General features: G+C 48.9%; 10 protein-coding genes across 11 annotated transcripts; 5 read left to right on the forward strand and 5 right to left on the reverse strand.

The window, feature by feature from the left end:
- The first annotated feature begins 207 nt into the window (after positions 1-207).
- FVEG_13166 (hypothetical protein) lies at positions 208-2,097 on the forward strand. Its single transcript, XM_018902545.1, has 5 exons — positions 208-478; positions 523-529; positions 573-1,022; positions 1,067-1,648; positions 1,696-2,097. Exons 1-5 carry the CDS (start codon positions 234-236, stop codon positions 1,945-1,947), a joined length of 1,536 nt encoding a protein of 511 aa, XP_018761310.1. The 5' UTR covers positions 208-233; the 3' UTR covers positions 1,948-2,097.
- Positions 2,098-2,881: 784 nt separating this feature from the next.
- FVEG_13165 (hypothetical protein) lies at positions 2,882-5,337 on the forward strand. 2 transcript variants are annotated; one of them, XM_018902543.1, is made up of 6 exons: positions 2,882-3,067; positions 3,111-3,276; positions 3,323-3,418; positions 3,462-4,165; positions 4,211-4,537; positions 4,582-5,337. In XM_018902543.1, exons 1-6 carry the CDS (start codon positions 2,940-2,942, stop codon positions 4,841-4,843), a joined length of 1,683 nt encoding a protein of 560 aa, XP_018761308.1. In that variant the 5' UTR covers positions 2,882-2,939; the 3' UTR covers positions 4,844-5,337. The 2 variants fall into 2 exon arrangements, with proteins under 2 accessions (XP_018761308.1, XP_018761309.1); XM_018902544.1 differs by having other exon boundaries at positions 2,882-3,276.
- FVEG_13164 (hypothetical protein) lies at positions 5,213-6,721 on the reverse strand (the record flags this gene model as incomplete). Its single annotated transcript, XM_018902542.1, has 3 exons — positions 5,213-5,814; positions 5,859-5,994; positions 6,038-6,721. The coding sequence occupies 3 exons, from the start codon at positions 6,719-6,721 to the stop codon at positions 5,213-5,215; spliced, it is 1,422 nt and encodes a 473-aa protein (XP_018761307.1).
- A 159-nt stretch (positions 6,722-6,880) lies between these two features.
- Positions 6,881-7,381, reverse strand: FVEG_17459 (hypothetical protein; the record flags this gene model as incomplete). The annotated part of the gene is made up of 2 exons (XM_018906713.1): positions 6,881-7,207; positions 7,256-7,381. 2 exons carry the CDS (start codon positions 7,379-7,381, stop codon positions 6,881-6,883), a joined length of 453 nt encoding a protein of 150 aa, XP_018761306.1.
- A 484-nt stretch (positions 7,382-7,865) lies between these two features.
- FVEG_13163 (hypothetical protein) lies at positions 7,866-9,461 on the reverse strand (the record flags this gene model as incomplete). Its single annotated transcript, XM_018902541.1, has 6 exons — positions 7,866-7,939; positions 7,987-8,118; positions 8,164-8,560; positions 8,606-8,844; positions 8,890-8,950; positions 8,997-9,461. The coding sequence occupies 6 exons, from the start codon at positions 9,459-9,461 to the stop codon at positions 7,866-7,868; spliced, it is 1,368 nt and encodes a 455-aa protein (XP_018761305.1).
- Positions 9,462-9,751: 290 nt separating this feature from the next.
- FVEG_13162 (hypothetical protein) lies at positions 9,752-12,200 on the forward strand. Its single transcript, XM_018902540.1, has 4 exons — positions 9,752-10,077; positions 10,132-10,260; positions 10,313-10,934; positions 10,977-12,200. Exons 1-4 carry the CDS (start codon positions 9,977-9,979, stop codon positions 12,123-12,125), a joined length of 2,001 nt encoding a protein of 666 aa, XP_018761304.1. The 5' UTR covers positions 9,752-9,976; the 3' UTR covers positions 12,126-12,200.
- Positions 12,201-12,936: 736 nt separating this feature from the next.
- FVEG_13161 (hypothetical protein) lies at positions 12,937-13,923 on the forward strand (the record flags this gene model as incomplete). Its single annotated transcript, XM_018902539.1, has 1 exon — positions 12,937-13,923. One exon carries the CDS (start codon positions 12,937-12,939, stop codon positions 13,921-13,923), a length of 987 nt encoding a protein of 328 aa, XP_018761303.1.
- A 285-nt stretch (positions 13,924-14,208) lies between these two features.
- Positions 14,209-16,016, reverse strand: FVEG_13160 (hypothetical protein). Its single transcript, XM_018902538.1, has 2 exons — positions 15,176-16,016; positions 14,209-15,129 (listed from the first exon to the last, which is right to left on the reverse strand). The coding sequence occupies exons 1-2, from the start codon at positions 15,833-15,835 to the stop codon at positions 14,473-14,475; spliced, it is 1,317 nt and encodes a 438-aa protein (XP_018761302.1). The 5' UTR covers positions 15,836-16,016; the 3' UTR covers positions 14,209-14,472.
- A 224-nt stretch (positions 16,017-16,240) lies between these two features.
- FVEG_13159 (hypothetical protein) lies at positions 16,241-18,242 on the reverse strand. Its single transcript, XM_018902537.1, has 3 exons — positions 17,540-18,242; positions 16,605-17,489; positions 16,241-16,555 (listed from the first exon to the last, which is right to left on the reverse strand). The coding sequence occupies exons 1-3, from the start codon at positions 18,158-18,160 to the stop codon at positions 16,313-16,315; spliced, it is 1,749 nt and encodes a 582-aa protein (XP_018761301.1). The 5' UTR covers positions 18,161-18,242; the 3' UTR covers positions 16,241-16,312.
- Positions 18,243-22,621: 4,379 nt separating this feature from the next.
- On the forward strand, positions 22,622-26,068 carry FVEG_13158 (hypothetical protein). Its single transcript, XM_018902536.1, has one exon. The coding sequence runs from the start codon at positions 24,118-24,120 to the stop codon at positions 25,900-25,902; it is 1,785 nt and encodes a 594-aa protein (XP_018761300.1). The 5' UTR covers positions 22,622-24,117; the 3' UTR covers positions 25,903-26,068.
- Positions 26,069-26,256: the final 188 nt, after the last annotated feature.

Raw genomic sequence — 26,256 nt, forward strand, 5'->3', positions numbered from 1 at the left:
CCAGATCCGTGTGGGGCTCCCGCATAACCAACCCGGCGCGGGCTCTAAAACGGACCCGAAAATGCGACGCGATTGGTTCACCCTCGGTTTCGCTTTCGAATCGGCACTTGATTGGCTCGTTCGTTACGCTTCGTGAGTCGTGGCTTGTGTTAAATAACTGTTCACTACCCCTTTATTCTCTCTTTCTGCAGTATTCTTTGTCTTCATGAGCTACACGAGCTTCAGCCTTCACGATGGCGGAAAACAAAGCTTCCCTCGATATTGAACGGCCCGCGAGTCAGAGGACCCTCACGCCTTCTTATACCAGTAGCACTGCGAAGAAGGATGAAGAGAGCGCTACCAGAGAAGACGTTGTTGAGGATGAAGATCCGAATGCTGTTGGCTGGGATGGACCAGATGATCCTAACAATCCCATGAATTGGCCAGCCAAGAAGAAATGGTCGTGCATCGGTGCCCTATCCGTCATGACTCTCCTAACGTAAGTCCCCTATGCTTCTCCCCTTACCATCACTAACACCTCAGACCTCTCGTACGTCCCTCCCTCACCACAAACTACACCTCTAACAACACAGGGCTCTTCGATGTTCGCCCCCGGCGTCCCAGACATTATGCGCGAATTCGAAACATCCAACCGCAACATCGCTACCTTCGTCGTCTCCGTGTACGTCCTCGGCTTCGCATTCGGCCCCCTCCTCGCCGCGCCCCTCAGCGAAATCTACGGTCGCGCTATCGTCTTCAACATCGCCAACGTCCTCTTTCTTATAATGACCGTCGCTACGGCGCTGAGCAAAAACATGCCCATGCTTATTGTCTTTCGCTTCTTGATGGGCTTCACGGGCTCGACGCCTGTTACTAATGGTAGTGGAACTATATCGGATATCTTTCCCGTGCAGGAGAGGGGCAAGGCTATGGCTGTTTGGGCTATGGGGCCTTTACTTGGACCGTGTATTGGACCGTTGGCGGGGGGGTATATGGTTGAGGCTATTGGATGGCGATGGGTATTCTGGCTGATTGCTATTCTTGTAAGTCATTGCGTTGAGTGTGTGATGTTGTGACTGACCATTAGACCGGCTTCATCGCTGCGCTGTGCTACTTCGCCGCCCCAGAAACATACGCGCCAACCCTCCTCCGGGCCAAAGCCGCCAAACTCAAGAAAGAAACCGGCAATCAAGACCTCTACTCCATCCTCGACAAAGACGGTCTCACGCCCAAACAACGCCTAAGCAACGCCTCCATCCGCCCAATGCGAATGCTCTTCACCCATCTCCCCGTCTTCATCCTCTCCCTCTACGTCGCCATCGTCTATGGCGTGCTATACCTCATGTTCAGCACCTTCACATTCGTCTTCGCACAGCAGTACGGTTTCGGCACTGGTACCATCGGTCTGGCGTATCTGCCTACTGGTATTGGAATGCTGTTTGGTACGATAACGTTTGGGGTCATGACGGATGTTGTTATCAAGAAGAAGATTGCGCAGAATGGGAAGACGGTGCCGGAGGATCGGTTGCCGATTTGGATGACGTTGCCTTCGGGGTTGCTCATTGTGGGGGCGTTGTTTTGGTATGGTTGGGCGGCGGATCAGAATGTGCATTGGATTGTGCCCATGATTGGCGTTGCGTTGTTTTGCTTTGGTCTTATGGGTATCATGGTGAGTACACTCCCTCTCGCTTTCACCATGCATTACTAACAAGATAGATGTGTCTTCAAACTTATCTCGTCGACGCCTACATCACCTACGCAGCATCCGCCGTCGCAGCAATGACAGTCCTTCGATCTCTCGCTGGCGCCATGCTTCCCCTCGCTGGACTATCCATGTACGATGATCTCGGTCTTGGCTGGGGAAACAGCATCCTTGCTTTCTTGGCGTTGGCTCTTGTACCTGTTCCAGTCATATTCTTCTTGTATGGACCCAAGATTCGAGCCAAGAGTCCAAACAACCTTGGCTAGATGCGACAGAGCTCGACAGTCTTCCATTAGAGGCCTGAGATGGGGAGAGGTATAGAAGCAGTTGTCTGGTGAACAACTGGTATTTAGTATAGAATTTGTAATTTAGGGGTGTCAATATCCTCGCTCATAGAATGCCATTCGCTTAACTCACCCAGGAACATCTGTGACGTGAATCTCTTGTTACATGGGGCACGGAAATTCATCGTGAGAGACGGTGGATGTCTGTTCCAAAAGCGGTAACTCGTCTGCAGACCAGAACTCGGCGCTTTTGCTCCCCAAGTGGAGCTTTTGTAGATGACCAGCGGATCATTCCGAGGACCATCGCGTGGGTAATAACCTCAATGCACTGCATGAACTATTGCGCATCAAGTTTTCACGGATGTTATTCGCACAGACGTTCCAACGGTCGGTTCCGAATACTCGGAGTTCGACAAGGTCGTAAGTCGACATGCGTCTCATTCTCGCATGGTCAACGATTACCATTCAGTGGATTTACATGGCCCCCACGTTACTGATCAGATTGATAACAACAAGGTTATCATCGATCATACGGCAGATCACTCCAGCTCGTAGCAACACCAGCAAGTCGTCCCAACTTGAAATCTCATCATCAATCAGATGCGAAAACTCTTCGCAGGGATTAGAAAACGTGTCATTGGAGATCGCCTGTTCTCGGAACGCCAAACCCACCAGCGTAACTTATCTTCATGTGATCCACGTTTACCTAAACCTCTCCACCACTATTCCCAGAATAAGAACGCGGCTCCATCAATCCCTGTAAAACATGAGGCTTTTTTTTATCAGATCACGGCTAAGTCATGCCACGCCAGTCTTGGCAGACCAATGATATCACGCGATGCATGAAAATCTGATAAGATTAGATGGATCACCGGATTGTGGGCGCGGAATTCATCCGTCACTCGAATAATATAAACAGACAGCGTTGCATTCAACTTTGCAGTGAATAATCATTGTCGATTAAGCTTATTGCAATGGCAGATCATAATTCTCATCGGAGCTCCGACGTGGAAGCTGTGCCGAAGGAGCGTGAGAAAGCTTCGAATACGGATATTCTGAGGGAGTCTTGGTCTAAGAAGGCTTTGATCGTCGCGTTTACTGGGTACGTTCATCTAATTGGGCATATGTTTCATCTAACAATTTAGCTTGTTTGCAACGACTTTTGTATGCCAATTCCTCAAGTACGCGACAAAGGTCTACGATGCATACGCTACCTCTGCGTTCCAGCGCCATTCAGCGCTTGCGACAGCCAATGTCGTTAGTACAATCATCGGTCTCGTTACATATCCCATCATGGCAAAGTTCTCCAACGTATGCATACCTCCCAACCAATTCCAACGCAAACTAACTATCCCAGGTGTTTGGTAGAGCTGAAGGTCTAACATTTTCAATCCTCTTCCTCGTCCTCTCGCAAGTGATGTACGCAGCATGTCAAAACATCGCAACCTATATCGTAAGCCCGCCCATTCCCATCTCATATCTCTCTAACGTCACAGGCCGGCGGAATCTTTGAATCAATCGGCGATACCGGCTACGTCATCATGCAACAGGTCTTCATCGCCGACACGACAAGCCTCATCAACCGTGGTCTCTGGACATCCCTCCCCGAATCCTTCGCTTCCATCCCAACATTATACCTCGGGTCCATTGTCGCTGACAGTGTTCTCAAGCACTCGACCTGGCGCTGGGGTTACGGAATGTGGGCTCTCATCCTACCCTTCTGCGCGGCACCTCTCATTATTACTTTATATGTCCTTCAGCGACGCGCGAGAAAGGCGGGATATAGACGAAAGGGCGCTTGGGACGCAGCTGATAAAACACAGCCTTTGAGCAAGAGGATCGTGAATCTTGTCTGGGTTGATCTCGACATTCTTGGTGCTGTGCTTCTTGTCCTCGGTCTTGGTCTCACCCTCATTCCGCTTTCGCTTACGGGTGCGAGGAATAGTGATCGCTGGGACCAGGGGAGCTACATCGCCATGCTAGTCATTGGCGTTGTCGTCATCGGCGTGTTTTTCGTCTGGGATACAAAGTTTGCCAAGGTTCCATTCGTTCCATTCCGAATGATCAAGGAGAGAACTGTCGTTGCAGCTTGTGTTTTATCCATGCTGGACTTTTTCCATTATTCTTGCTTTACGCTCTTCTTTCCGAGTTATCTCCAAGTCGCTGGGGGTTTCAGTCCTGGACACGCTACTCGCATTGAGTAAGTACGTCTTACATATAGGTAATGCAATGCTGACTTTTCTAGTAACGCTCTTCGTGTCGCGTTCCAGATCGCTTCGGTGCTCGTTGGTGTTTTGATGAAGTACACTAAGCGCAGCCAGATCTTTGTCTTTATCGGTGTTCCGCTTTGTGTTCTTGGTCAAGGCCTCATGATTCACTTTGTCAACATGAACGGAGGCCACGCCAATGAAGCTTCTTTCATCACAGCAAAGACTCTTGTCGGCGTTGGTCGTGCATTCTACCAAACCGCTGCTCAAGTCTCTATCCAGGCTCTCGTCGCCAAGGAAGACGTCCCCGTCGTGACGGGTGTATACTACGCAGCCATGAACTTTGGCGGAGCCGTCGGTACCAGGTTAGTCCATCCCCCCCTCAATCAATTCTTACTAACAGTTACAGCGTCGGCGGCGCTATCTGGAACAACATCCTCCCCCAGAAACTCACGACATATCTCCCCGAGCAAGCCAAGCCCAATGCCTTCAAGATCTACAAGTCCATCGTCGTCGCGCAGAAATTCGCAAAGGGCACACCTGTTCGCGCTGCTATTGATCAAGCGTATCGTGAGACACAGCGCCTTCTCGCTATCGCTGCGACGTGCTCTCTTGCGCCGATGTTGATTGTTATGTTTGCGCTCAAGGCTGTTGATTTGACAAAGGGTTGATGAGGCCAAGATTGAGGAGAATAAGTCTACTGATGGGGAGATTGAACCAGCTGTTATGAGGGAGAGCGTGCAGGTGAAGAACTAGGATGTTTAGATACCTTAGCTGTAGATTGATTGACGGTGGTAGTGCATTGAGTCATGATATGGGTGCACTGCATCGCGTGTAGCCACTCTAGTTCAGTGGACTCGATGCTGATCCTCTGTAGCGTGTCCACTAAAGTTCACTCACCCTACAGTGGACAGAGTGCGATGAGATTTATCATCACATTGATTCTTTCGCCTGACATCTTGGACTAAAAGCATGAATCCGATATTCTGTCTTTACCCATGCCAATTGACTACCTACAGCCGATACCCCGACGGGTCTGACTACAGCAGTGAAGCCATCGCCATCAGCGACAGAACCAGTCCAACCAAACTATGACCAAGCTTGACACCAGCCGAATTATCCCCTCCATTGGCGTTTCCACCACCCGCACTCTCCTCCTTCTCCCAATCACTCTCATTCCACTTCGCAAAGCTCAACTCCGGATCCAATCTCGGCCTAAGATCAAAATCCCCCGCCGTAGCCTTCCTCTCACTAACGGTCCCATTCCAGCAATGCCTCTCAAAGCACTGCTCACACTGCCTCGGCATCTCAATATCCAATCTTCTCAACGAGCCCTTAATCGCCGCACAAGCCAAGCAAGCAGGCCAATTCTCATCAACACTGCCGTTACCGTACGTAGCGACCTGGAAGGCGTTCTCAAGCGCAATGTCGACTTGATTGGGTGTGAATTGGGTTTGTGTGTAGGAGTAGTTGGTGTACCCTGTCCATGGGGCGTTGGGCAGCCAGAGGAGGAGGGGCGTGGAAGATGAGGCGTTGCAGCCGAAGAATGTTGGTTGGAAGGAGAGGTTTTGGGCGACGATGGTGTTTACGTCAGGGATTTTGGGGAAGGGGATGTTGCCTTGGGAAGCGGTGACGGCGGTGTCTGAGATGTCAGCTAAGATCATGCTAGGAGAAGAGGGGACTTACTGATGAGGTTTGTTCCGTTGACCCAAGAGTTGGGCGCATCAGATGAAGCTTCGTAAACAATGATCAAATCAAGCTTACGCTCAGGAATGATCAGCGGACGAAGAGGATTACTCTCAAGCGTAAGACTTCCGTCGACCTAAACAATCAGCATCATCCAAAACCTCGTCAGAATTACTCACCAAAAGAAGCTCCGAAACACCTTTCATATCCTCATTATAATCCTCAAACGGATTCGGATACGTCGCCCACAACGACTCATTGAACGTCAAATCAAAGTACATCGCCGTCTCATTCACAAGCTGAACAAGCGGATTATCATACTGATCCCTCGGAATAGGAACGTCGTTAATATCCGGATTGACCTTCTGCCTCTTCTCCAACCATCTCTTCGCAAACACCGGAATTCCATAAAACGAATCAATAAACCATGCAGTAAACGCATTAGCAGTCGTCCCCTGCATGAGCGTAAGTTTATCGAACCCCTGCACGCATTCACTCTTATTCTGCGGTTTGCCCTGCGTCATGGAAGTACCCAAGAACTTGGTCTGGATGAACGCCTGCACGCGGCCGCCGACCCAACTTCCAAACTCAAAGGGTGTAACTTCATATGCTGTGAGATTGAAGCGTGTGGATTTGTTGAAGCCCGGATACATGAGTTTTCCAATCTCGGGGGATTTTCCGGGGATTACTTCTGCAAAGCACACAATTGGCATTGGAGCGTCGCCGAGAGAAAAGGCAGTGTTTTTGGAGGCGATTTCGGAGTAGTTGCTGTATACTTTATCCTCAGGGAGCCAAGTTCGCCAGAATTGACCGAACGTGTCGGCGACGGAGACGGGGAAGCCGGATTCGTCTTTTGCGCCCATGTTTTCGAATATGCTGGTGAAGAAGGCTGTTTGGTTGCCGTCTGGACCGGCTGTGTAGTCGAGGGAGAAGTTGGAGGCTTTTTTTGACACCGTCTGTTGTGGTGAAATTGTTTGCGGCACTGGGATGTTAATGGTGATTGGGATGGTGGTGGAGGGGACTTACAGAAGGGATACGGTGACGGCGCCTCCGCCGGATAGACCGGTGATGTATGAGAAGAGCTGCGTCAAGCCGCCTGTTCTAGCGGCTCTTGCGATAGAAGATCTGGCATCAAAGGCTTGCCAGACACCTAAGCCACCAAGACCAGACTGCGTGCCTCCACCGGAGACAGAAAGCCCAACGATGGGAACATCGTCAGTCTTGAGCTTGTTTATATAGTTTGTGACGTTGAAGTTCGAAATGTTGGCGAGTTTGAGGTAGTCTTCGAGATTGGGGATCATTTGCTTTGCACGCTGTTCACGCCAAAATGATTCTTCATCTGATAGGCCCTGGGATAGTTAGATATGGTGGAATCAGGGGTAGGGAGGCATGTGTACGTCTTTGGCGCTGCGGATCTTGAGGGACGAGGGACATGTCGTGTAGACTGGGGCGTACGGATCAGCGCCGCTTTGCGCGAGGGTGAAACCCAAGAATGCAGTGAGAAGTAATAAATCGCGATACATCTTGCAACCCTTTTCAACTGTTGAAGATCTGCGATAATAAGAGAAACAACATGAAGGATGGGCAACGGCAACTGTCTGTCTTAACATCCCCAGGATGGACATTCCCATGCCGATACCCGACCAAGTCATCTTAGCTCATGTCAGCGCAAATTTCCACCACCAAACTCAATGGCTTATTCCAGCCAACCCCATCCCCAGATTCCACGACTATTTAATTACTCGCCCCTCGGGACCGAATGCGAACGAGGCTTGGCGAAGGAATGCAAGCCGAAGTAGTTCGGTTTCCGTGCGAAAATGAGGAGTGAGTTTCGACTACTGTAGCTAGAAAAGCCCAACACTCAAATGATAACTTTTATCTATTCCCTCTATGGTAATTCATTCTAAGCGCCGCTTAGATCTAGATTTCCCCGCATCTAGATCTCGCGCCCGTTTTTCGTAACAATCATCATTCCCGGCTGGAATCTTATCTAAGCCATGTCTTAACCTATGCCTTCCAATTTTTGCTGAACCGCGCGATGAGGAGGACCAAGACACCTGCGAGCATTGAGAAGCCGGTGACTTTGACTAGTTAGTGGAGAGTAAAGGACGTGGAGAGATGTACTTACTAACGGTGAAGGCCCAGCCTACGCCGATGCTGTCAATCATTGGGACAACGCCGCCAACGCTCATTGCGCCGAAACTATACTGTACAACGTATTTTCCTGTTATGACTGCTGTTCTATGTGCTGGTCGAACCTCTAAAAAGTATTAGTTGAGTCTCTTTGTCAAGTTGATTGACGTACCAGCTGCGTATGTATTCAGCCCACTAAACGACGCCATGAGTCCAAAACCTTCAATAAACGCGCTGATAATCGGCAACGCCATACCACCCAGTCTATGATAGACACTCCACCCATAAAGCAGTGTTCCAAGAGGAAGAATAATGAGAACACTGACTAGACTGCTGTTCAAGCGATCTTCAGGGATTCTCTGCCCGTTCCGCTTCCGCATATATCGCTTGACGACTACATCGGAGACTTTACCGCCGACAGTACTTCCAACGAGAAATCCAGCGCCAGGAGCCAGGTAGAAGAGACCACTGGAGAGAGGGGATGTGAGGGTGAAGCGAGGGTTTATGACGCGGCGGATGGAGGAGAGGATGGCGTATTGGTTGAAGCCGAGGAGACCACAGGCGATGTTCTGATATGTTGGTGTTGGACTTGTTTAATTGGGAGGAATACATACAGCGAGGATGACCTTGGGATATTTGAATTGGCAGAATACGTGCATCGGATTGAAGGTCCGAAGAATTTCCTTAGCTGTTCGGGGTCGTGTCGTCTCAGCCAACTTGGGATTCTCAACTTCACTCGCTTTCGGGATGAATAACAAAGAGAGAATGAGACCAAAGAGACACATTCCAGCTTCAACGCCATATATAACTCGCCAGCTGGTGAATGTCGCGATGATACTGCCGAGAAGAGGTGCTGTGATCTTAGTACCATCTCATGACAGAGGCTCGAAAGACTTACCGATTGAATTGAAGGATACGCAACTCCCCAGAAAGAACCCAACAGCAGTCCCTCGAGAAGTCTAATACATGTTAGCAACAAACCCAAAACTGACCAAGAATACTTACAGGATCAAAAATGTCCGCCAGAATAGTTTGCCCAGCCACCAAAAAGAACGGCCCCGTATTCCCTCCCAAAATCCAAAGCGCCGCAAAACCAGCTAAATTCGGTACAGTCGCACATCCAATCGCACAAACGCACAGCACCGCATTCGCAGCAAGGTACGCAGACCTGCGTCCAATAATCGTACTAACAGGTAGCCATATCAGCCCCGATAACGCCTGCGCTACAAAAACACCAGCGTTGATGGTCGTTATGGTTGTTACGGGTATGTTGAGGTCGGATGCTACTTCGATGGTCGCGGGCATTATGGCCGTGCTCCAGAATGTCATGGGGAGGGGCATCCAGCATACTACGAAGAGGATGACCCATTTTCGCCAGGAGGGGATTTGAGCGACGTCGTCGTCTATTGCAGATATTGGGGGTAGTGGTGATTCTGGAGAAGATGTGAGGGCTGGCTTTGGTTCTGCCATGGTGTAAACGAATGGATTATAACGAGGTAAGAAATACAGAAAAATTGGAAAACGGATGTCCAGCTAATCCATTGAAACTGTAGTACAAATAGTTACTAGAAAGAGTTTTCTTCACCTTCTTAATCAGGTATTTAAAACATCCCAATTCCTTGCATCTTGGCTCACAATAGTGGACCTATGACTTTCTCCCAGCGGTGTCGGACGCATTTTATCTCTGCCCGTCTTATTTCCACTCACCTCTTTCGGCGGGAACTACAAAAACCACCGAAAAGCATACTTTTCTGCCGAGGTTAGTGATGAGTCAGCACGGGAAAGGTAAAATTCTCGCCGATTTTAGTCGGTGTCATTGAACCGAACCTACTTCTGTATTTTTGGGGAGTCACACGACACAGTTCGGTATTGCAGATCTTGCCGGTACTTCGGTTATCCAATCAGGAATATATCGGGTGGGTAATTGGTTAAGACTGTGTTGCTCGGCCTGCAAGATCACCTGTTTAGAAGCTAGGTTTGAGACAATGGCTGAGAATCAGAGTGACTCTGATAAGGAGGATGTTGGGTCTTCGACTGTTACGCCATTGAGCCCCGGAAAGCGACAGCGCAAGACCAAATCTACAGCGTAAGACCCTTTCACTTCTGTAGAATGGATTTCAGATCTGACCAATTGATTCAGATGTCGGCGATGTCATGCCAGAAAAGTAAAATGCTCAGGCGGTCAACCCTGCGAAAACTGCCGTCAAGCAAGTAAAGGCGCCGAATGTTCATACCCCCGAAAGAACCGTCTCGTCAAAGTGAGCCAACAGTACGTTTCCCCTCCCTTTACCATCTATTCCCCCTGTTCAACAATTGCCCAGATACATTGACGATCTCATCGCCGAGAACCAGCGTCTTCGTCAAGATGACGCCAAACCTCGGCCTGAGCCCTCCATCCCCGAAGTCTCAAGCACCGAGACCTCATCCCTCCAAGGAACCCTCCTCGAAGAACGGCCCTGGTTCTTCGACATGAACGTTCTTCACACCCCTGTCCTCATCGGTGAAGCCTCCGACGCTGCGTTCGCAACACGCTTTCGCCAGGCCATTTCCGAACCAGGGCATAGTCACATACCCCGTGTGAACTATGCACCGGATGAGAGGTTGCTTGCGCTTTCGGATCAGGATTGTCCGTGGCCTATACCCTCTAGGGCAAGGCTGCTTGTGAACGTTGCGTTGAAGTATGTTAGTAGGACTTATTATATCGTGAGGAAGAGTCAGATCCTGGAGGGGCTGGAGCAGACGATACTTAATCCGCATTCGGCGGACTCGCTTTTGAGGAGTAAGCTTTGGGTTTTGTTTGCGATTGGGGAGATGTACTCTACGAGGACGGCGGCCAAGGATAGGAACTTTCCGGGTATGGCGTATTTTGCGAGGGCGACTCGTATTCTTCGCATAATTAGCGAGAGACCTCGCATTGATGCCATTGAGATTCGTCTTCTTCTGGTAAGTCTCTCACATATTTATGAGGATCATCTGACAATATAGTCTTTCTACTCCCTCGCTCTTAACCGTCGATATACAGCGTACGCCCTAGCCGGCTCATCAGTCCGTCTCTCCGTCGTAATGGGTCTTCACCTCAACGTCCCCGAATCCCAACTCCGCGACGCTGGCGCCCGCGAACACAGAAACCGCGTATGGTGGACTGCTTACAGTTTTGATCGCATGTGGGCTTCTCGTCTCGGTCATCCCGTCGCCATTCAAGACGACGACATCGAAGTCGATCTCCCCACTGATCCAGTCCTAGACACTCCTTCAGATGACTTTGCCGACTCATCTTATTTCATCGCGGGTCTGAGACTCGCGAGATTGGCGGCAAAGGTGATTAATGCGATTTACACGAGGAGACCACAGCAGAAAACACTCTCGCAGAGGGTCCAGGAGGCGTTGAGGGATCTGAGGGCTTTTGTGGAGGAGTTGCCGCCGCATCTTCACATTGAACCGACTGATGCACCTGAACCGAGTCCGAAGCCTTTGTCACTGCACTTGTACTTTAACCAAGTCGCCATAACCGCAACGCGTCCTATTCTTCTGCATGTTCTTAGGACTCACGTCTCAGCATGGGACACTCAGCCTCGCACGGAGCCTCAAATCCCCGTATCAGCCATGACGCTCTCCGAAGCGTGTATACGCTGTGCACGTCACTCGTGCCGCCTCCTAATCGACTGCTGGATCGATGGTTCTTTTGCAACATTCGATTACTTCTACACACAATACCTCTTCTCATCCGCCACAGTCCTCGCCATCTCAAGCCTAATCGACGGAAAGGAATGTCGCAGTGATAAAGAGCAATTCGAGTCAGCAGCGCAATTTCTGCACCAGTTGAAAGAGAATGGTAATTTTGCAGCGGAGGAGTTTTGTCGACATGTTGATGCTATGAAGGTTTGTATGAGGGCGCTTGAGGCGAGACGGGGACAATATGTAGTGCAGGACACGGGGTTGTTGGGGTTGGATGTGTTGAACCCTACGGCGGGTATGGCGTTGTCGGAGCCGTCGTTGCAGGAGTTGCTGTCGCAGCCGGTTTTGGATTTGCAGTTTATTGATGCGTCGATGTATCATGATGGGGCGCAGGGGCTGTATTGGCCTGATATTAGTCCTGAGAGTTGGAGTGCGAGCGGATGGACGCCAGGGGGCTAGGACTTCAGGACGTAAGACTTGATTGGCTAGTATTGAACAATCTTTGATCGTGTCTTTCCATCTTTTTTTTCATGCTTCTCAAAGAATTATATGTCGTGAAGTATGTCAAAGCTTCTAAAGGTGGCTTAGTACGAATACTGTTCTGTAGATGCAGACTGTAGTCTACGGTATGCCCATGAATTAATGTAAACCAGCTCAATTGCCTAGACAGTAACATGAACCGAACCTTTCAATATTTCACAAAGGGTCGAGTTCCGTGTTTCCCCCCCACCGAGTAGTATTGTCAGCATCGTCTGTCCATACGAACTGTATGTTTGACTGTCGCCTATAAGGTTGTCCATATGAACAGTGTCAAGACTTGCCATCAATCCCTGCCACCAATCAACTCTCCAATGCTCTCAAACAACTCACAGCGCATGAATCATGAACACCCTTTCTTGTTTATCATCTCTGCCACTGCAAGGCCTTTGTTCAACTGGATTGTCACCTCGTTCAATCTGTTCTGGCAGTCCCTTTCAGCTGGCAACTCCCCAATGAACAGGACTGCGAGTCACAATGGAAAAGCCAGAAAATGACTGTTGTTCCCACTGGCAATGGCATTGTTTTCTACCACTGTCAAATGCTATTCCTCTCCAGTATCCCAATAAATAGTTCCCTTCTGCTGTTGATCCAGTTCTCTTCTTTCCTCCTCACCAACCTCACAACATCTCGACCTTGGTCTTCACATCAACTCACCACACTTCGCAAGAACTATCAGCCTTCACTCATACCCCAAACAAACCTCACAATCATCCCTCTCACTAAAGACAATATGTCTTCTCTCTCTACTGCTTACCCAACCGACGGCGAGGTCATCGACATCGGTGGCTCTTCCATCAACCTCACTTTTGTTGACGATCAACTTCCAAAAGCCTTCCTTGGCAAGGGTGACTTCCCCAAGGAGATCGCCTACACTTCCGGAATGGAGAAGTGGAACTGCATTGCTGATAAGTCTTACCAGACTTCCGATGAGATGACTATCATCAAGGCCACCGCCAAGCAGGTTGTTCAGGAACTCAAGTCCGGTACTCACATCATCGATCTCGGTGCCGCCAACTCAAAGAAGTTTGAGCCCTACGTTCACGAATTCATCGCCCAGGGCAAGGAGTGTGTCTATGTCGCTCTCGACCTGTCCCATGCCTCGCTTGTTGAACACATTGCTAAGGCAAAGGCAACCTTCCCTGGTGTCAAGTGCATTGGTCTCTATGGTTCTTTTGAACAGGGAGACGTTTATTTCAAGCAGACCCGTCCTACTGCTCGTCTCTTCCTGTCTCTCGGAAGTATCTTCTACAACGCTCCTGACTACATGGCCAAGGATCGTTGCATCGAGTTCAAGGGCCACATGACCCCCGTCGACCGTCTCATCGTCGGCCAAGATGGACCTACTGGCGCCGAAGCGAGCCGAACTCATGCCGCATACAACACTGTCGAGTATAACGCTTTTTTCACGACTTATCTCCAGGGCCTTCAGGACCACGCTGGCATTGTCGGTGCTAACCCCAAGACCGCTTGGGTCGTTGAAAGCAAGCTCAACAAATCGATGCATTATTTTGACGTCACTGCGACTCACAACATGACTTGTACTAAGTTTGGAATCGAGGTCGCCGCGGGTACAACTTTCAAGATGTTTAAATCTTGGAAGCGGTACGAGGGAGAGATTCACCAGCTGACCAACGAGGTCGGTCTCAAGATTGAGACTCTCGGCAAGGCTGACAATTCCGGAATGCGTCAGTATCTCATCAAGGCTGCTGAGAACTAAGTCCAATACACAACTGGCTTCTCACCATCTTCCCTATGTCTTTGGCTTTTTCGGAGTTGGGTAAAAGCTGTCTGAGCTGGGAATGCCAGACTGAGTGCGCGAGTAGACGGAAAAGTCCCCCACTCATGGTTGTTTTTGCTTTTGTTGTTGTTTACCTCTTGACTTGATACAGTCTTGGGAAGAGAATGTCTGAGCTAAGATGCCGGACTACCAGTGACAGAGATCCTGGGAATTGCGATACACAGGACGGAATAGACTAGACATCTAGATTAGGAATTCATTGGTCTTCTGTCAACTCTTTTGCATTTTTAAAGTGATGTTAATACTGTCGTGTTGCTTGGTACCGCTCATATTGCTTAGTTAAGTGATGTTGATACTGACTTGAGTGTTGTGCCATCGCCTTAGTACGCATAAACGCAGCTCAGATGGGAGACAAGTCTTTGTTTCTGTGTAGTCTAACTTATTCCCTCTACTATCCTACACTATACTGCCGACTCCTCTTTCTACCTTGAGATCTTTCATCCCTTCAAAATCTGTGAACTAACATTCTTACAGCTCGCCATTCTCAAAGCCGTCCTCATCCTCCTCCTCGACATACTCCTCCAATCTCTCCTTCAACTCCTCAACACTAATCTCACCTTCCATCTCAGAGGGATGCTCACCCTTTCTATGAGGCGGAATAGGAATAGTCTTGGGAACCTGAATAACACCATTCTTACCAACAGCATCGTTAAACCCAATAACATTATGCCCATTCAGCACAATAGTAGTCCAACTCTTAAAAGTATGAACATCAACACCAACACTCCTCTCAAGAAGCGTTGGAAGCTCAATATGGAAATCATCGCCATGACCATAAAGCTTCTTCGACACCTTCTCGTCGCCGTAGTACACCTCATCACTGTAGAGAGTGATGTTGGGGACGATTTGATACTTGAGAAGGGCCTTGAGATACTTCTTGCCGGTCTCGGTGTTGAAGAGGAAGGCGTTTGCACGGGGACCGAGACGGCGCCATGCGTCGTTGGAGGGGGCAAAGACGGTGCTGCCGACCATGGGGATGTTGTGGATGTACTTGACGAAGTCGGTCTTTTCGAAAGCGAGGAGAAGAGTTGAGAATTGGGCGGGGAAGAGGCTGATTTCCTTGCCGATGAAGGGAGGAGGGACGAGGATCCTGTTGACGGCGTGGATGATGCCATTCTTGGTTTTCTACGACGGTCAGTGGAGATCAATCAATCTAGTGGGATTTACTTACAAAGTTGACTGCAATGACCTTGCTGTACAGATTAACCCTCACCCCAGAGAATCCAACACTGGTTCGAAGACGCTGAGGCTTATCACCAAGCAGAGGCTCCTTCAGCGTCGTAGGAATAGTATGCGTGAACAAGATTCGCGACGCAGGATACTCCCCAATACCAAGGTGGTAGTTGAGAACAGCCTCGACAAACTCATCACTAGGCTTATCCTTATGATGATGAGGAATATGCTCAAATGCCTCATCAGTAGGAACGAAAAGCGTGTAGTTCGCATCAGTGCTGTTAAGCAGCTTTCCAAACTTCTCATGCTTCTGCACGAGCTTGAAGAACTTCTTGGTGTAGTTGCTCTTAGCGATGAGTTCGTACGTCGTATGATCCGTAAAGTCACCGCCTGTTCGGCCAAAGATATCCGCAGACTCGTCGTCTACATCATCCTCAGGGAAGAAAGCGTCTTCATCTTGGAGTCTGTTGTGGATGGCGGCTGTGAACTCAGTAGAGAGCTGCTCAGTCGCTTCATCGAGAGTCTTGCGGAAGCGAGTAGGAATGTCTTCAAGCGTCTGCTTCAGATCATCCTTCCAGGTGTTGAACGCATCCAAACCCTCAGGGATGACAAAAGCTGAAGTGGCCGTAGCCAAAGTAAGAGTCAAAAGAGACCTCATGACGAATCGATATCAATGAAAAGCAGAAATGACAATGTCAAGCCACTTCAACGTCCTTATCAAGATGAGAAACGGTCAATGATGCTCAGACTTTATATCGAGCTCACGTCTATGACGGGACTAATGTTGGCGTCATCAGCAATTTTACCCCGCATGGGATGTAAGAAAAGATGACGTGAGCTTTCAGGCTAAATATGTCTCATCCTTTTTGTCACCGTCTACACTCGGCTTCTTCGGTGTTTGTGGTCTGACGTGAGGCAAGGGTGTTGCGAAACGCAAATAATTGGGCTAATCGTAAACGTAGCTATTTCATTGGTGAGATGACGCGTTGAGCATGTTGCCTTTTGGTGGATTGATGATGTGTACGCGTACAACGTCGTAGCCGTTTAGCACGTATTACCTGAGCACGTTTCATCGTATACGCGGAAACTTGAGGCATCTAAATTACATAAAAATATCCTCAATTGTTGACTGCATTTAACTACCGGCGACATTCTCCTGATCAGCCTTGCCAGCTTCATCAACAGGATCCAAGTTTCCCTTTGACGGCCCCATCACACAAATACCCTCTCGTGAGAATCGACTCCCGTGAACAGGACAGTCGAAGCTCTTCTCGGTAGTGTTCCAGCACACGACGCCTTTCATATGGGGACACAAAGCGCTGTACTGCTTGACGTTGCCATCTTCGTCTTTGTACACCGCGATGGGCTTTGATCCGGCCTAAAACACATTAGCTTGTGCACGTACAACAATAACAAAGAGACGTTACCTTGTTCAATACTCCGCCCATTCCGCGACCGAGATCTTCAATGTCTGTGATGTCCGATTGTAGGAAGCGCTTGTACTGCGCATTGATCTGTACATCGTGGGCGATCATGCTAGGGAGCGACTTGACCATTGATGCGATGCGCTTGGGAGAGTAGACATCCGCCCATGGGTTCTTGATGCCGTCGATTTCATCTGCGATCAATCGCCCAGCCAACACTCCATGCGTCAAACCATCGCCTGAATCACCTGTGATGATGTAAATGTGATCGTTGCCCTGGTTCTTACCAACAAACTGCATGAAATCAACAGGCTCAAAGATCTGTCCACTCCATCGATAGTCAACAGACTTGACCTGTGAAAACCTCTCACGCGTCCACTTCTCAAGCTCTCCAAACTCAGTAGTCGTATCTTCCTGTCCAACCTTGTGATCACAGCCCCCAACAACAAGATAATCATGCTCATCATCACAGGCCGTCAGTCGAATATACTTATACTCTTCCGCCTGATCATACAAAAGACAATCCTCAATAGCCCCCTTGGGTACACGCGCAGCGATGCAGTACGACCGCATAAACTCCATCTGAGCGATGACGCTGAGCTTCTGGAGGGGAACGCATGTTGCTTCGACGGCGTTGCTGCACTTGACGGTGTAGCCATCCGCTGTTGAGACGGTGACGGATTTGTTGCCGATGCCGAAGATCTCAATGCCTTTTTCTTCAACGGACATGACGCGTGTTTCGTCGAAGCAACGGAAGTTGGGCTGGGTTTTGAGCCATTTGAGAATACCGTTGAGATACTTTGTTGGATGGAATGTTGCTTGGTCTTTGACGATGAGACCGCCGCGCTGGTCGATTGCTCCATCCCAACCACGAACTGTCAACGATTCCTTTACAGCATTAGCCAAACAATCGGGATGAGAGTATTGGGGAGACTTACATCGAACCTAGCGTCTATGCCAAACTTTCGCTGAGCTGCCTCTTCTTTGCGAAGCTCATTCATCTCATCCTCATGCTCCTTCGCTTCCTTTGTAGAGTACTGAGAAACTTCATAAGCCGGAAGCTTTCGATACTCGCACTCAATACCAAGCACCTTAGAGATCTCTCCTACGCGATCTCTTCCCCAGGCATGGCTTTCAGCAGCATTTCTGGCGCCTTCATCGCCGTGCTTCTTCGCAATTTCAGTATATCCATCATCAAGATCATTGGTCAAATGGCCACTGGTCCGGCCTGTCTCCCCAGAAAGTACCTGACGAGCTTCTAGAAGGACAACTTCGCGCCCACGAGTGACGAGCTCGTAAGCAGTAGAAATACCGCCGATGCCAGCACCAATGACGCAGACGTCAGTCTCAATGTCCTGCGTTAACTTGGAGAAAGATGGACGGTTGGAAACGGGGTCTTGATGAACCCAGACTGAGTCCGTCGCGCCCGAGGTATGGAAGAACTGCTGCGACTTGGTGGATGCCATGGTGGATTGATATGCTTTGAAGGATAGCTGGATTGTGCAGCGGCGTGAGATGCGAGAGACTCGGAGTGATGCTGAGGCTAGTGAGAAGAGCATCCTTGGAGGTATGGGTGAAGCGAGGTTGCGAGACGGCTAGAGCGAGCTCAGGTGTATATCATTGCAATGCAGGAATCAGAATAGATGAATCGTATACAAGTCATGGACGAATTAAATAGACTTGATTGGCAATCGAGATTGATTCAGCTGCAAGTATGCACCTCGTTCCAATAATTGTCGCAGCTTGTATTACACCGCCTCAGTTTTCGCATCACGAAGTCGTCACTATTTCCATTACAATTCCCATGCATGCGATTCGGTAGCAATATGCGGAGCATTTGGTCCTACTGCGCATCATTAAAGCTGAAATGTAAACACTGTGACGTTGACATGTCTTGGCGGTCATATCAACGTCAGAATGATGACCATGGTCATGTCGCACTCAGAGCCCAGATCCTCTCAACCTGTAACATAGAATGGACAGATAGGTTCATATTTAATTGGTTGCTGTCGTAGAAATAGTATTATGCAATACACGGCAATGAGTATCGTTCCAATATGTTTTACTTGGTGTTCTTTGCCTGTTCATGCCGGGCCCCAAGTCTTTATTCAACTCTCAATCATATGGCTATAGGATCAGAACTTTCATCATAACCCCATATCTCGTCGAGGAATTCAAACGGCCAATTAGTCACCATCACAATGTATGAAAAGGCTACCCAATTGGTCGCAGTGACTTATGACAACGAACCTTCAGTTACAGTCGGACCTGCATCACAACGTATCGAGCATGCGCTCACAATTCAGAATAGTCAAAGGGACAACATTACCGTCTTGGAAGACATGCAAAAACGAGCTTTTCGATCAATATAGGGTTGTAGTGTGAAGCTCAACTGTTCGAGTCAGGCTATGGTAGGAATAGGAACTGCAAACCACAGAGATAATAAACACGTTGGTCCTGTGACATTTCATATTACTGGCATCGGTTGCGACCTTAACATGAAACCGGATCAAGCCCGCGCCTACGGTTACCGTCTTACGCTGAATCAGTGCTACCGCATCGGATGCCCTCCTTTCTAAGAAAACCTAGCTCACGATGCGACGGTTTGAAGCTTTGAGCACGTATGGATCAACCCAAGGTGACCAAAATACATTATCAGACACCAGAAAAAGGAAGACGAGGACACTTCGTTGGTTTCTGACAACCTAGTGATTCATGCAGTTAGGTAAGCTAGCAAGGAGGCAAGTCGTCTCGATGGTTGATGAAGCTTATGACGTCTCAACGAGAAAAGTCAAGCCAACACAATGGAAAGTCTGAATCAAGTTCAGGTTTTGGAAGGCCATATTCGCGTAGATCCATGACCCAAGTCACTCCACGAACGGATATGGTATGACACCGCTTGGACATGAGATACGGCTACGCTGTACGGTTATGGTAAGCAGACCACCAAGAGCAAGAGGTGTCTCAACTCTTGAGCGAACCCTGATTATGGTGAGTATGTTACCTGCGTGAGACTCCGAATCGTGTAGCCAGCGGACAGGCTAGTTACTGAAGGAGCGAGAGTTCTGGCATGTGGATGCCAGGGGGAGCCAGGTGATCAATCGCAAGCTCCGAAGTCAAAGCTCAAGCAGCCCAGGGCGAAGCGTACGAACTCAGAGGTTAAAGACAGGAAAGGAACTATGAGTTTGGTAAGAAAACTACTAAGGAAAGTACTATCTAGCACACAGAGGAACGAATACATGAAACCAGCAATACATCTTCTAACCACCAGATTACCAACCCCAAATACGATCTCCTCTCACTCAACGCTCCAAGTTGAGCAGCTTCGTAATCCTACTCTCCTAGTTCCATTATGATCTATCACTCTCAACAATTTGTAACCCCTTAATCTCTCAGGCTGTCATATCTCAACTCATAAGCCCCCTATTTCATCAAGTCCGTCACCGACATTTGTGTAGCTGAGCAATAGATTGGCATGCTCAACGCAGAGTTTCTTTTTCATGCCCAATTGATGCCTGATTCAACGATCACAATCTTGCAAGACAGGGCTTTTCCAGGTAAAGGCCATCATCGGCAAGCCCGGGATAGTATGTTGTATGTTGGCAGAACTTCTTGACAACCTTATCTATCTAGGTAGCTTAAGTGGCCCCTACTAGCTTGATACATTAGAGAAAAAGGCCAGCTAAGCCTAAAGAGGTTAGCATCCTGATTTTTAGATAAACAGAGCTGAGTTAGGTAAAACTATCAGAATTACGCTACTTTATGCAAGATAACGGTTAAAAATCAACATACAACATGCTATCCCGGGCTTGCCGATCCCACATCTCATTCCTTACCTTCGGCGTTTCTCTCTCTGTGAAACCACCAATCCAATCATACCCTTTTCAATTTGAAGCATTCTTTCACATCTCATTCAACTACAGCACCTATCTTTACTCTATCAATTCGTCCTCATTCTCATTCTAGCGCAGGGCCAACTCACAGCCTGTAATTATCGGTCCTGGTGGTCAGCCTTGACATTGCGCAAGCTCACCAGGAACGATGAGAAAGTCTCAGCGGCGTCAGAGGCGTTTGAAGGACGAGGAGTTTCTGGCCCGCCGTCAGCTGATCATCGATCAAGCAAACTTCAAAGGCTCTCTGCAACGCACAAGAGACTGTCTCGCGTACCAGCGTGATGGGCGTAACGGCGGGACAGCTGACATCATATGCGGATGCGACCCGTCTCCCCGGACCCCATTTCGGAGTACTGACGACTACTACCTCAGCATGAGCCCATCTAGGGCCCTGCTTGAGAGTGATAACCCTGATGATCCGAACCGCGAACGGAAACCGCCTGATAAGAAGACCACCAAGAACAACAACAAGAAAAATAGCAAGAAAAGCAATGACGATGACAACGATGACAAAGAGCCAGTGCGGTTCAGTCGTGTCTTCTTCTACATCCACAAGTCAATCCCGAGAAGTCGATGGAATGTTGAGTATCATGAAGGACGCAATAAAGACATGGTGGCAACCCTTCATTTAACTACGGCAGACGGCCCGCTTGCGATACACTCCGTGTATAACGTCAATCAGGACGACATGAAAATTGACATCGAACTCTTGGGTGAGCAGACAACCCGCGAACGACGGAATATTGTTATGGGAGACTTCAACCTACACAACATATTATGGAGTGGTCCTTCGTTACTCAATCCATCTCGGGACACTCCAGCTGGCAGGCTATTAGCACACGAGATGATTACGAAGCGCAACATGGTACTCTTGACGAAGGAAGGCACCATCACATATACCAGGGGCAAAGGAGATGACGACGAGCATCGTTCATGCATCGACCTCACCTTCGTTAGTGACTGTCTGCGCTCTCAAGTTACTCACTGGGGTGTCCTCTCAGATAATCCCTGGGATGGAAGTGACCATCGTCCTATCAGGACAGTGTTTGATATCACGCCATACAGAGACGACACAGAGAAGTTTCTGCACAACAAGGTCAAACCTTCAGTATTTGCCGCCGCAATTAAGGAGCATTTGTCGCATGTTAGCGAAATGCCGCTCAACGATGAGAAGGAAGTGGAGGAGTACATACGAGCGCTTGTCGCTCTCATCTCAGCCGCCTCAACCCGCACTACCCCAACCCGCCTCGTAAACCCACCACCAGCACGTAAACCGATGGACTCTCATCTGAGACAGATACTGCTTGGTGGCGGCGTTGGGCTCACCATATCTGCTTCCGAACTCGACTTCAAGCCGCCGCCCAAGAAGCCAACTCCTTGGCGTGAGTACCTTCAGCAAACAGGCGAGTCAATGGAGGCCTTATGGTATCAGGCCAGGGTGGCACGCAAAATTACACAGGACCGGATTGTGAAGTGCATGCCGGCGCTGCTCGATGATGACGGCGTTCCCACTCTCGTCAGTGAGGAACAAAAGCAGGACAGGATACGATGCATGACATGGACAAGAACCAGTGATATCGATCACCCAACTGAGATTCCATTCCCCACGCTCAACGACAAGGTGAAGATGAATCGAAGGATGCGTCGCTTCGTCGAGAAAAAACTCAAAAACAAGGATATCGAGATTCTCATCAGGAAGCAGCCTACTCGGAAGGCTCCAGGCCACGACCTGATTTGCATCGAGCAACTCAAGATGGGCTGCAAAGACCTTGCTCCTCTCATCGAACTTGTGTTCAATGCATGTCTCGGACTCAAAATATTCCCTGAAGCATTCAAAACAGCCATTACCGCAATGCTTCCGAAGTCAGGGAAGGATAGCTATGACACGGTTAACAGCTGGCGCCCCATTGCACTTCTCTCCGTTTTGGGGAAGCTTTATGAGAAGATTCTCACTGAGCGTCTTAAGAAGTTCATCATGGACTATGACTTACTTCCTGAGACCCAGTATGGGGCGCCGGGGAAGTCCACTACACATGCTATTCAGAGCATTATAGGCGTTATCCATAAAGCCTGGTCTCGGAAACTCAGCAAAAAGTTTAAGAAACGCTGGAGATTCATCAGGGAGAAGGTGACTATGATGGGGCTTGATGTATCTGGTGCCTACAACTGCGTCGACCCTGCACTGCTCCTACAGATGCTTGCAGACCTTGGAGTACCCAAATCTTTCCTTGAGATAATGCACTCATATCTGTCCTTTCGGATCGTTTACCTCAGGCTACCCCAGAGCACATCAGAGGCATTCTATATGCTTATTGGCATTCCGCAAGGCTCACCTCTCTCTCCGCTACTGTTTCTCATCTTTACCGCACCTCTTCTCCAGAAAATCAACGAAGATAGAGAAAAGCTTGGCAAGGACCGCATTACAGTCTTTTCCTTCTCCTACGTTGATGGCACCTATCTCCTCGCCGTCTCGAACTCTTACGAGAAGAACTGTATGGGACTTAAGATATTCCATGATGAAATCTTCAAATGGGCTTCATCCGTCGGCCTGACATTCTCACCGCAAAAGTATACCGTCATGCATTTCCGGGCTCCCAACGACCCCGACCCTCCTTGCAAGCTTCTTCCGGATATTGATGGACTCAAGGACAACCCTGAAGCACTCCAGGAAGAAAAGCTGAAGGTCCTTGGAGTGGTCCTGGATCCGGCTCTCACCTTTGCTCATCACGTCTCCAACCTTGAGAAGAAGGTCAACAACACATTACGGCATTTCCGCGCACTTTCGGGACCGACTTGGGGTATCCGACTGAACCAGGCGAGGAGGTTCTACATGTCCAAGATACGACCCATCATATCGCACGCGTGCGCTGCCTGGTTTCTCCACTGCCCAGGTCGACGGATACCATGGTCCCTCAAGCCGAAGCAAATTGGGAGACTTGAGAAACTACAGTACAAGTGTCTGCTGCTGATCTCAGGGGCTATTCGTGGTAGCTCTGGTACTACGGTTCTCAAGGACATGAACATGGAGGGCATTCGCGAGTTTCTGTGCCGCATGTCCATGTCTTCACGAGCTAGGGATCTCAAGGTTCGCAAGAATGATGTGTGGTTTGAGAAGTCAATGAAAACGCCCAAGGACAAGAACTATCACGTCACCGCGTATCAGATCCTTGACGAAGAAGCATACCAGTTGACCGGTAGATCGGCCAAGTATTTCCGCAAACGCCAAAAAGGCACCGACGAAGCGGCATTAAAAGGTTGGAAGATTCCGGCCAAACGTAACGCCGCCGTCAAGAGCCAGACGAAGTGGGAAGCAGAAGCGAAGTGCGCTTCAGCCTGGATCACCTACCGTCGCAAGAGAACTGCTCGAGTTCGCACTACACACCGTCCTGCAGCTATCGAGGAGAGGCGAGGTCGGATAAGCTTGAGCTACTACAAGGGCTTGACTCGTCCGCAATCCACACTTGCACTACAGCTGCGCACCGAGCGCATTCCGCTCAACGGATTAGTGACTCATGATCTCCACCCCTCAGCTATAAAACCCCGCTCGCCTGCCCCTCCAAATCTTCAAGCTTTCAATGCCATCATCTTCGACTTAACCCTTAAACATCGTCGCCTACACCATCATGGCTTCGAAAACACTCACAAGCCTGCCTTCTGAGATTCGTCAGCAAATCTTCAGAGAGAGTCTGAAGGTAGATGGGGGCTATGTCTACGATGTTCAGACTGATAAACTGACGAATGCCGACGGCACCGCGATTGATCTATCCCTTCTTTATACTTGTCGCTCGATCGCGAACGACACTAGAGCGATGCCGCTGGCAGTCAATACTATCCGGTTCTCGACTGTATTTCGCCAAGACTGGTGTAACTTGGCTGGCTGCTTCACTCTTGCTGCTACCACTCACTACGTTCTGGAGCAAGACTTTGTGTTTCATTTAGCCCAATTCATCACTCCTGAGATGTTCGCCGAGGTCGAGTTAATATGCCCGGGCTTTCAGGAACAACTCAAGATTGAGGTCGCCAAGCACAACGCATGGATACATGACAACGAGAACCCTGAATACATTTTCCCGACTGACAGGTTGCGACCCGCCATGTGCAGCATGGTACGACAATTTATGAAAAGGGTCGACTTGCTCAACGTGAATGCGCCGTCGGTGGGCTGCCTTGAGTTTCGTCTTCTGCACACTGAAGCCGATGCAAACGTCAGAGGTAGCTTAGGGAATCGATGGCGAACGGAATGGGCCCAAGGCGAACTGCGGGAGGCAACAAGGCATTGTCTAAAACTCATCTCCGAGGCGCAACCGGCTGAGTTTGCGACATACGTATACAATTCACTCCCCCATTGGATTGGAAGTCGCCCTGCCGAAGACTTTATCAACTTGAGATTCAACCTGTGGGACATCCCTTCTCAAAAGCGAGTGGCCCAGATGCTGGAGTTGTTTGAGATTGGGCCGTTTGTTTGGGATCTTCCAGCTACCTGGTACTACACACCGCGTAGCTTCTACGATCAAGTCGGCAAAGACGTTCCGCAAGATCGACGTTCTCCTGAGTTCGAGAAACCGGACAATTTATTGGAGCACTTCACCACTCGATGTCGGGAGAAGCTAAGGTTTTCTGCCACCGCTGGTGCAATTCGCTTTCTTCAACGAATTCCGACTAGCCAGCGGAAGCAGATGAGACGGATTGTATTGCATGAGGACTTGCCATCGGTGAATCTGCCTTCTCGCCATTCCCAAGGGTTCATTCCTTTTTTGAAAGAGAACCCCTTGCTTCGAGTCGAGCGCCGTGCCAACGTTTTTGGCTGCATCGCAAGTCAGCGTCCCTACAACATTATCGCTCATATGGACAGTGAGGGGGAGGGGAGGATGCTCTCACCGCCAGTGATTGTGGACCGAGAGTTTGAGTCTAGTATATACCACTGGCTCCTTGATGCTTTCGCGGTGGTGGATTCAGGCATTAACACCAACTGCTTCACTTTTGTTCTGGAAGCTGGGCAACACAGCGATTACTGCTCTGAACTTTTCCAAAAGGTCATCCAGACAGAGATCTCCAAGTCGAAGGCTTGGAAGATCTGCTTGGACACCGAGCTTTTGTCATCTGTGAGACCAAGTACACGGGAGGATAACACGACAAGATATGCAAAGGATCCGAGGTTTGAGCAACTTGTTGATCAATTGGTGCACCAAACATCGATCTTCCGGTGCGACTTCAACCCCGGGGTATCATTAGATGTAGACGAATTGGTTGAGGATGCCAAGTTACGGCACGGTGAGAATATTTTCGATAAGTGGGTGAGCAAGTGGCTTTTTGAGACGATTCCATTGCCACATGATCTGTACCATGATGTAATGGTGGCTCCCAACTGGGAGTTTCAGACCCGACAGGAGTATATTGAGTCAAAGTGACCGAATACAGGCGCGGAAGAATCGTAAGGGACTTGGATAGATAGACTGGGTAGGAAGGTACTGTAACTGGAAGGTGATCTTGGAATACTATAGATTGGCATTATGGGGCTTAGTAAATTAAAAACAGTTAAAGTTGAAATCGATATTATACTAGGTTCTCTTTACTAGAATAAGTTATTAGCTATAAGCCTTAACTATAAATAATACTTTTAGCTTATAAGTTCAATATTAATATTATAATATTTAATTAATAATTATAATATAAAGTTATATAATATAAACTTAAATAATAATTTTTTAATTAGCTTTAAAAGTATATAAAGCTTTAATTTTTTAATTATAAAAAGTTAATTT

Source organism: Fusarium verticillioides, chromosome 6, assembly GCF_000149555.1.
Source record: "Fusarium verticillioides 7600 chromosome 6, whole genome shotgun sequence".
NCBI lineage: Eukaryota > Fungi > Ascomycota > Sordariomycetes > Hypocreales > Nectriaceae > Fusarium > Fusarium verticillioides.

What these genes read in the sequence shown, in the direction of transcription:
- FVEG_13166 (XM_018902545.1), top strand. Translation starts at nt 234, where the DNA reads ATGGCGGAAAACAAAGCTTCCCTCGATATTGAACGGCCCGCGAGTCAG. An exon ending in TCTGGCTGATTGCTATTCTT is followed by an intron (nt 1,023 to 1,066) that starts GTAAGTCATTGC and finishes ACTGACCATTAG; the next exon opens with ACCGGCTTCATCGCTGCGCT. An exon ending in TTGGTCTTATGGGTATCATG is followed by an intron (nt 1,649 to 1,695) that starts GTGAGTACACTC and finishes CTAACAAGATAG; the next exon opens with ATGTGTCTTCAAACTTATCT.
- FVEG_13165 (XM_018902543.1), top strand. Translation starts at nt 2,940, where the DNA reads ATGGCAGATCATAATTCTCATCGGAGCTCCGACGTGGAAGCTGTGCCG. An exon ending in TCATGGCAAAGTTCTCCAAC is followed by an intron (nt 3,277 to 3,322) that starts GTATGCATACCT and finishes TAACTATCCCAG; the next exon opens with GTGTTTGGTAGAGCTGAAGG. An exon ending in GGACACGCTACTCGCATTGA is followed by an intron (nt 4,166 to 4,210) that starts GTAAGTACGTCT and finishes TGACTTTTCTAG; the next exon opens with TAACGCTCTTCGTGTCGCGT.
- FVEG_13162 (XM_018902540.1), top strand. Translation starts at nt 9,977, where the DNA reads ATGGCTGAGAATCAGAGTGACTCTGATAAGGAGGATGTTGGGTCTTCG. An exon ending in CGCAAGACCAAATCTACAGC is followed by an intron (nt 10,078 to 10,131) that starts GTAAGACCCTTT and finishes CAATTGATTCAG; the next exon opens with ATGTCGGCGATGTCATGCCA. An exon ending in CTCGTCAAAGTGAGCCAACA is followed by an intron (nt 10,261 to 10,312) that starts GTACGTTTCCCC and finishes ACAATTGCCCAG; the next exon opens with ATACATTGACGATCTCATCG.
- FVEG_13160 (XM_018902538.1), bottom strand. Translation starts at nt 15,835, where the DNA reads ATGAGGTCTCTTTTGACTCTTACTTTGGCTACGGCCACTTCAGCTTTT. An exon ending in AGGTCATTGCAGTCAACTTT is followed by an intron (nt 15,130 to 15,175) that starts GTAAGTAAATCC and finishes TGACCGTCGTAG; the next exon opens with AAAACCAAGAATGGCATCAT.
- FVEG_13159 (XM_018902537.1), bottom strand. Translation starts at nt 18,160, where the DNA reads ATGCTCTTCTCACTAGCCTCAGCATCACTCCGAGTCTCTCGCATCTCA. An exon ending in GCATAGACGCTAGGTTCGAT is followed by an intron (nt 17,490 to 17,539) that starts GTAAGTCTCCCC and finishes AATGCTGTAAAG; the next exon opens with GAATCGTTGACAGTTCGTGG. An exon ending in TGGGCGGAGTATTGAACAAG is followed by an intron (nt 16,556 to 16,604) that starts GTAACGTCTCTT and finishes AATGTGTTTTAG; the next exon opens with GCCGGATCAAAGCCCATCGC.
- FVEG_13158 (XM_018902536.1), top strand. Translation starts at nt 24,118, where the DNA reads ATGGCTTCGAAAACACTCACAAGCCTGCCTTCTGAGATTCGTCAGCAA.